This window comes from Cyprinodon variegatus, unplaced genomic scaffold (assembly GCF_000732505.1).
Source record: "Cyprinodon variegatus isolate N-32 unplaced genomic scaffold, C_variegatus-1.0 Scaffold763, whole genome shotgun sequence".
Lineage (NCBI taxonomy): Eukaryota > Metazoa > Chordata > Actinopteri > Cyprinodontiformes > Cyprinodontidae > Cyprinodon > Cyprinodon variegatus.
The window spans coordinates 263,989-270,739 of record NW_015151216.1 but is presented as its reverse complement, the minus strand read 5'-3'; the positions used below and the strand labels follow the sequence as shown (position 1 = coordinate 270,739).

General features: G+C 32.8%; 1 protein-coding gene across 1 annotated transcript; it reads right to left on the bottom strand.

The window, feature by feature from the left end:
• Window positions 1-1,093: 1,093 nt before the first annotated feature.
• Window positions 1,094-6,435, bottom strand: LOC107098263 (CD209 antigen-like protein D). Its single transcript, XM_015395833.1, has 4 exons — window positions 6,349-6,435; window positions 3,691-3,818; window positions 2,053-2,180; window positions 1,094-1,278 (listed from the first exon to the last, which is right to left on the bottom strand). Exons 1-4 carry the CDS (start codon window positions 6,431-6,433, stop codon window positions 1,128-1,130), a joined length of 492 nt encoding a protein of 163 aa, XP_015251319.1. The 5' UTR covers window positions 6,434-6,435; the 3' UTR covers window positions 1,094-1,127.
• Window positions 6,436-6,751: the final 316 nt, after the last annotated feature.

Sequence of the window (6,751 nt, the reverse complement as noted above, 5' to 3'; positions counted from 1 at the left end):
GCGGAATTCCCTTGCATGGTGTACAATTTAAGACAAGTAGAAGTACAGCCTTCTTGGCATTGCTCTGGAATAAGATGACTGCTGTTTAATTTTATTACGAAGTGTATTTTGTTTTCGGTCTATTGCTTGAGAGGCATTTTTTTTTTTTTTAGAATTGGTTTGTTCTTTCAGGTTGAAAGAACCTGTCCAAGCCTGAAGGGACAGTGGAGAGGAAAAACTCCCCATTGGGAAGAAACCTCTGATAGAACCAGGCTCAACATGGTGGTCTTCTGCCGGACCGGTTGAAGTGAGACAGTGAATGCAGTAAGAGTCCAGGAGGAATGACACTCTGACGAAGCTTGGCTATGATGGTGGAGGAGGGGATGGAGATGGGTTGAAACGGGTTCATCTGAATCGAAGTCCGACATAGCTTGACCACTGCCTGCACTTAGTGTAGCAGACTAAGTTGTGGATTGGAGACCTTTTAAGATTAACTCTTATTTGGCTTACGTGGAGGTGTGTTTCAAAGCTGGTTAGCTGGTGTCGGAGGTGAATGAAGGCAAGTAATCATTTCATTCTATTGACCTCTGCCAATGCTCCATTATAATGCAAGAGGTGTCTTGACACACTAGGCAGCCTTCTTTGTTAAACAGACCTTTACATCTTATTGAGGATTTATTTGGTTAAAGATGGGTTATTGTTTTCTGATCCCTCTTCCTGTTTCCCTTCATTCTTTGTTACACCTACAGTATATTAATGCAGAAGCCTCTTGGATGAGAGGTGAAGCGTCTTCTAGAAAACGTTACGTCCAGTTGCCTAAACTGAACCCTTCAAGCCTGACCATAACCTCGATGACTGAGAATCTTCAAAAATATAAATAAAATTAAACCCACATTTGTATTTAAAACTAATTATTTCTTTGCATATAGTGCCTTAACCTCAGTATTATTGTTATGGGTATATTTAACTTTTAATGTAGTTTTCTTTACTTGGATTCCTTTATTTAAATAAAGCAATACCTTTAGCATTATTTTTCAAAAAGCAATGTTTAACATCTTTTACACAAGATTTTTTTTTATTATTTGATTTACTTATTAAAAAGAAATCTCTTGGAACAATTCAAAATCATTACATCTCAGAGTTGCATGTTAAGTGTGAATGACACCAGTATGTGAAATATTTATTTTCTCGCAGATCCAGTGTTTTAATTCAGTTTTGCTGTGCATCCAAAGAAACTGCTGATCAATATATGCTTTGGACCCAGCCTCAGCCGTTGTACTTACTCCATTTTTCCAGAACCTGCAAAGAATCAACATATCACCATCAGCCAAAGCCAGAAAACATAAGAATGTGCTTAAAAAAAAGATAGTTTGTGTTCAACACCTTAGTTTTGAGGCAGTGTCAGATTTCTATAAAACAAATGTATTTTTCTTTAAATGCCATTATTAATTATTCTAATGATCCTAATAGATCAAATGAGTAGCAGTTATAAAAACATTTAGAATCATAGTAATCCAATCCAGATTTATTTATATAGCAACAAAGATTCAAAGTGCTTCACTGAGTAAATGTAATCATTGAAATAATAAGATAACATCACACAAAGACCAACAATAGCATGTTCATGAAATGGAAATATCATGAGAGCTGTACAAAACAAAAATTCATTTTGTATACACTCTGTGTTTACAACACGACAATAAAAGTTGTCTAAGTCTGATTTCAAGTCTACATATTACACGTGTATATTACATACAGTATATAATATTACAGCAGAAATGTAAAAGAATATCAACTCTAAGTTGTTTTTATTAGTATTGCTACAGGCCTTCTGAGGAGGTTCCAGCCAACTGCAGGTTTTTGTGACCCTTTAAACTTTATATTCAAACTTACCATCAAGCCTCTATTCTAAATATAATGACTTAGCTGCATTCTGTTTCAGACGGTTGGAACTGATGCAGTATGTAATGATATTTGCAGGGTGACATGTTCAGTTTTTTTTCCAATGTCTGCATGTATCAGTTAACCATAACTTTTATCAAAATATCAACAAAACAATCTGAACCTGCTCACTTATATTCTAGTTCTGATCCATCCACCCATTGCCATTTCCATTTCTTCGCTCCCCGTCCCCCTGTGTTGTTTACTGATTGAAGACCAATCCAGGAATCTCCATGTAACTTCATCCTTCTGAGAATATCCTACATGAATTGTGAAAAGCAAATATTCATTTATTTCCTTTTTGTCAAAATGATGATTACATTATCTGAAATATCTAATATATAAAGCAAATCTAAAAAATGCTCTAATGTTTAGAAGATAAAACATTTCTATATTAAGAGGTGAAAGAAAAACGTTTATAATGAATTTTTTGTAGACAGTAAAAATAATAAAACTGAGAGTCATAAGTATTTCATTAAGAGACAAAACTAGAAAATTTAGAATATATATTTTTGACAAATTAAATTACTAAATATTAGCAGATAGTGGACCTAGACTGGCAGCTAAAAAGATAAACATCTCTATAAAACCACTACACTATAAACATCAACAGTAAACAGAGATTATTAAAATAGTTTAATAATTTGCAAACAGAAAATTCTGTTGCTATAAAATATTATACACATGGAAATTATTAAAAACTTATTGATCTTATATCTTAATCCTACAGCTCACATATGTAATAAGCACCTTAATAATAAAATTTGTCCAAATCACATGCAAAAAGTTACCCCTTAATCAGCAAATAGAGATAAACACTGAATGGAAAAATGTTAACCCATCTGTTCTAAATACTCAAGAAAGTATTCAAAATATTTTAACAAACCCTGAGTGGTTGATCTTTAAAGATTCCAAATGAGGAGCACTAAATCACACATGCTGTTATTTTTTTAACTTACAACAGGTGGGCATATTATTAGACTGTTAGGACGTGCAAACCGGTTTGGTTCTGCCCTGTTGAAATGAGCAGATTACCTGTGATACCGGTAGTTTGATAATAGCTGGAAAGGAAAGATAAAGTTCTAAACCATGATCATAATAATTACTTTAAAAATTATGAGGATAAAAATAACTTTATTATTATTGTTACGTATTAAAGTTCTAAACTGAAATACTCCAGATCACTAGAGGGAGTACCATAAAGAACAAAGCATGTCAGAATAGACCCTCTCTGTACAAACAGGAAATTAAGCTGCAATGCAGGAAAAAGACTGGAGATGTTTGTTTTCCTTAATTTCTATCTCATAGTCCCATTGCATTACAGAAGATACATATACATATATACATATATATATATATATACATATATTTATATGCATATATATACACATACACTGTGGTCCATTCTCGTTTTTTTTTTTTTTTTTCAACTTCCTCTATTGGTCTGGAGCACATTTGTTTTTTTGGAGCGAGTTTTCTGCTGTTTTTACAATTTGCATTATTTTCTTTCCAGGATTTCAGCATTTAGTGTGTGGTTGCAGGTTGTTTATTCGCATCATTTTTGCTGATTTTAGGTTTATGCTTCTATTTCAGAGATTGTAGCATTTTTTTTTTTTAGTTTGTTGCATATTTGTAGGCCCTTTATAAATGATCATTTTCGTTTATTGACTGGGAAAAACAATCAAATAATCTAAACTCAGTTGAAAATAACACGTCTTTGATCGTTGATTTAACTTACACTTTAACACAATAATCTTTCAACAATCAAACCTGTTTTTCTTTGATGTTTATTATCACCAGATCTCCTCCTCTCCTCTGACAGTCTTTCCTGCTTTCTGTCCAGTTTTTCTTCTCAGTGGATGTATAGAAAAGACGTGACGTACGAATCTCCTGCCAGTCTGCAAGAAGGGACTCATTGTTAATATCAATAGATCATACACTATACTGAATATCATTTAATACTTCCTTAAATAGAAAGTAACACTGATGATTAAAAACAAGATTAAGATAAATGTTATGCTCTGCCATTCTGGTTACTTACTTCACATCTTTTCCAATATTGTTTTGTAAACAATAAAAAAAAGTAAATTCCTTTATTGTCCCAAAATTGGGAAATGTACTCTCTGGATTTAACCCATCCCCTTGGGGAGCAGTGGGCTGCCATTGTGCGGCGTACTTGCAACCTTCTCAAAGCACAGGCACACTGCTCTAACCACTAGGCCAACACTCCCCCTTTCAACCTGATTAATAGATCTACATAAAATCAGAAATTAAATGTAATCTCCTGCCAGCCTCCAAGAAGTGACTAATCATGTTTGGTTAGTATGTTAAATGATTGATATTATTTCATAACACTCTAATTATATAAGGGGGATCATTTTCTCACCTGAGGGGTTTTCAAAACAGGTTTTTTGAGGTTCCTCAATATCTGAAAGACCTACAGTAAAAAAAAAAATCAAAGACAGGAAAATAAGTTTCAAATTGTGTTTTTCTTAACAGGATACGGAAATTCATAAAATAAGATCAGAATTCAGCATTCTTACAGGTTTTGAGTCGAACCCCGATGTCCACTAACCCCACTACACTCAACAGAGCCATCATTATGATGATTAAGCTGTAGGGTTTTGTTTGAACAGCTGGAGGACGACATCTGGTGTCTGCTCCTTTAAATGATCCAATAGACACAGTTAGTTTAGTGTTTTACTTACTTTACAAAAAAAAGTCCTTGTTAAGCATTTACACATTACAGTTTTAATAGTAAACAAAACAATTCTTATTTACAGTGCACAAAAGATTGAAATGTAAATAAGTATTTTTTTAAATAAGTGCATTTTTGTTCTTGAATCGAGGAGGTAAGTGAGACACTTTGCTAATGGAACAAGAAATTTATATTAAAACAAAACAATTGCATTTTCTTATTTTATAATTTTACTTTAAGATGCTGGAGAAGGTTCTCAGTCATCCAGGTCATAGTCGTTCCAAAAAAAAGGAAAAAAAAAACAATCTACTGGACTTTGTTTCGAAGTTTAAAGACGTTTCGCTTCCCATCCAGGAAACTTTTTTAATTCAAAAGCTATCCTTTCCCGTTATTATCGCAACCTGACAGCTTTACAGGGGAAGAGAAGACCTCACCTATTCAGCCAGGCCAACAATTCCCTTTAACAACCCCACTTTCAGAGACATAGACAGGTACGGGGCATTTCAGGCTAACCAAAGAAGCAAACGACCCTCATTCCAAAGGGGTGGACCCTTCATCTGTTTCAATTTGCATGTTTTCAAAACAAAAACAAGGCTTTGTTGGGCTACTGTATAAAACCTCCAACTCAACGCTATTTCTGACATTTTGAATTGAAAAAGCTTCTTGGATGGGAAGCGAAAACATCTTCAAACTTGGAAACAGAGTCAAGTGGATTGTTTTAATTTTCCTTTTTTGCGACTTTAAAAGTAAAAAATACTCACTTCATTGTCAAGTCATCTCATAAACCTACTCAAATTAAGGGTAAATACACTTTATTTAAGAAAATATTTCTAGATCATTTTTCCAGAGTATGTGTCAGCTTCAATTTTATTATTCATAATCGTTATTCTACTGCACAGGAAAAGGGGGAAATGTTTAGGCTAAGATCAAATATTTTATTGAAATAAAATAAAAGAAGTTAAACACATGAAGGAATCTATCTGAGCATCCTATGGATAATATCTGATCTTTTTTAAATCTTAGTGCTGATGGTTACTGAGAAAATTCATGCTTAGGAAATCAGAGAAAATAAACAAAAGAAGCTTTAAATTGCAGGTAGAGAAATCTTTTGGTCAAATAACAGACTGATGTGTAAAATAAAAGCAAAGAATAAATAATATCAAGGAATTATTTTTCCAACCTTAAGATAATGTTTAAAATGTGGTCCTAATTTGTGAAAAAACAATAAGATAAAACAAAAATGCAAATATAAAAAAACAAAAACAAAGATGAACACAGGAATGCATTGAGAGTCAAACGTCGAAGGCCAAATTATTATTATATATATATATTTTTTTTTTTTTTTCAATTTACCAGCATGGAATTTATTTTGATGTATTTATAGGAAGTTTCATGAATACAGTTTGGATTGAAATAACTAAAGTAGAAACAAACAGAGGCAAGGATCATTTACCTCTACTCAGCTGGAGTGCAAACTCATTAGATAATTATATATCAAAATAACAAAGGCTCTCAGTTTAAAGTTAGATTCACTTCATAATCTCTTCCATATTTTTTATGGTTTAAAAGACAAAGAAAATTTAAATTTGAACTTCTAATATTCAACTCTAAACACAATTACTTATTTCAGCAAAGATTAACATTAAATGTGAGAATTTTCTCTATATCTGCTTATTTTAAGATATCTTGGTTGTTTTATATTTAGCTTCATGTTGTAGTGAAAGACGTACCTTCAGTCTGAATATTCTCATATCCACTGTCTGGAGATGCTTCACTGTATATTGTGTTTGTTGTATGATCCAAGAGCTCCTTCATGTTGGAAGATTTCTTAAGAAGAAAGCAGCTGGAGGAAGCAGCAATATGTTTTCGATCCGTGATGAAAAAAAGTAAAGAGATGATCACAATCTCTGTTTAACCAATCATGTTGTAACAGGAAGGACGCAGGATGTTGTGGTAGAAAAACATCGACATAGACAAAACTTTATCTTTGGAGAGAAAAGCACGTATCTTTTGCTTAACATTTTTTTTTTACTAATTATTTACTAAGTATTTACTAATTAATTGAAATAAAGAAAAATCTTTAAACTTAAATGCCATATACTGAGGCAGTTGAATACCCCGTAAGATGCACAA

Bases quoted from the DNA above. Each gene is read 5' to 3' on its own strand.
- LOC107098263 (XM_015395833.1), bottom strand. From the start codon at position 6,433: ATGAAGGAGCTCTTGGATCATACAACAAACACAATATACAGTGAAGCA. The intron at 2,181-3,690 runs GTTTGATTGTTG...CAATTCATGTAG, and splicing joins TAAACATCAAAGAAAAACAG to GATATTCTCAGAAGGATGAA. The intron at 1,279-2,052 runs GTGAGCAGGTTC...GATTCTTTGCAG, and splicing joins GGATCAGAACTAGAATATAA to GTTCTGGAAAAATGGAGTAA.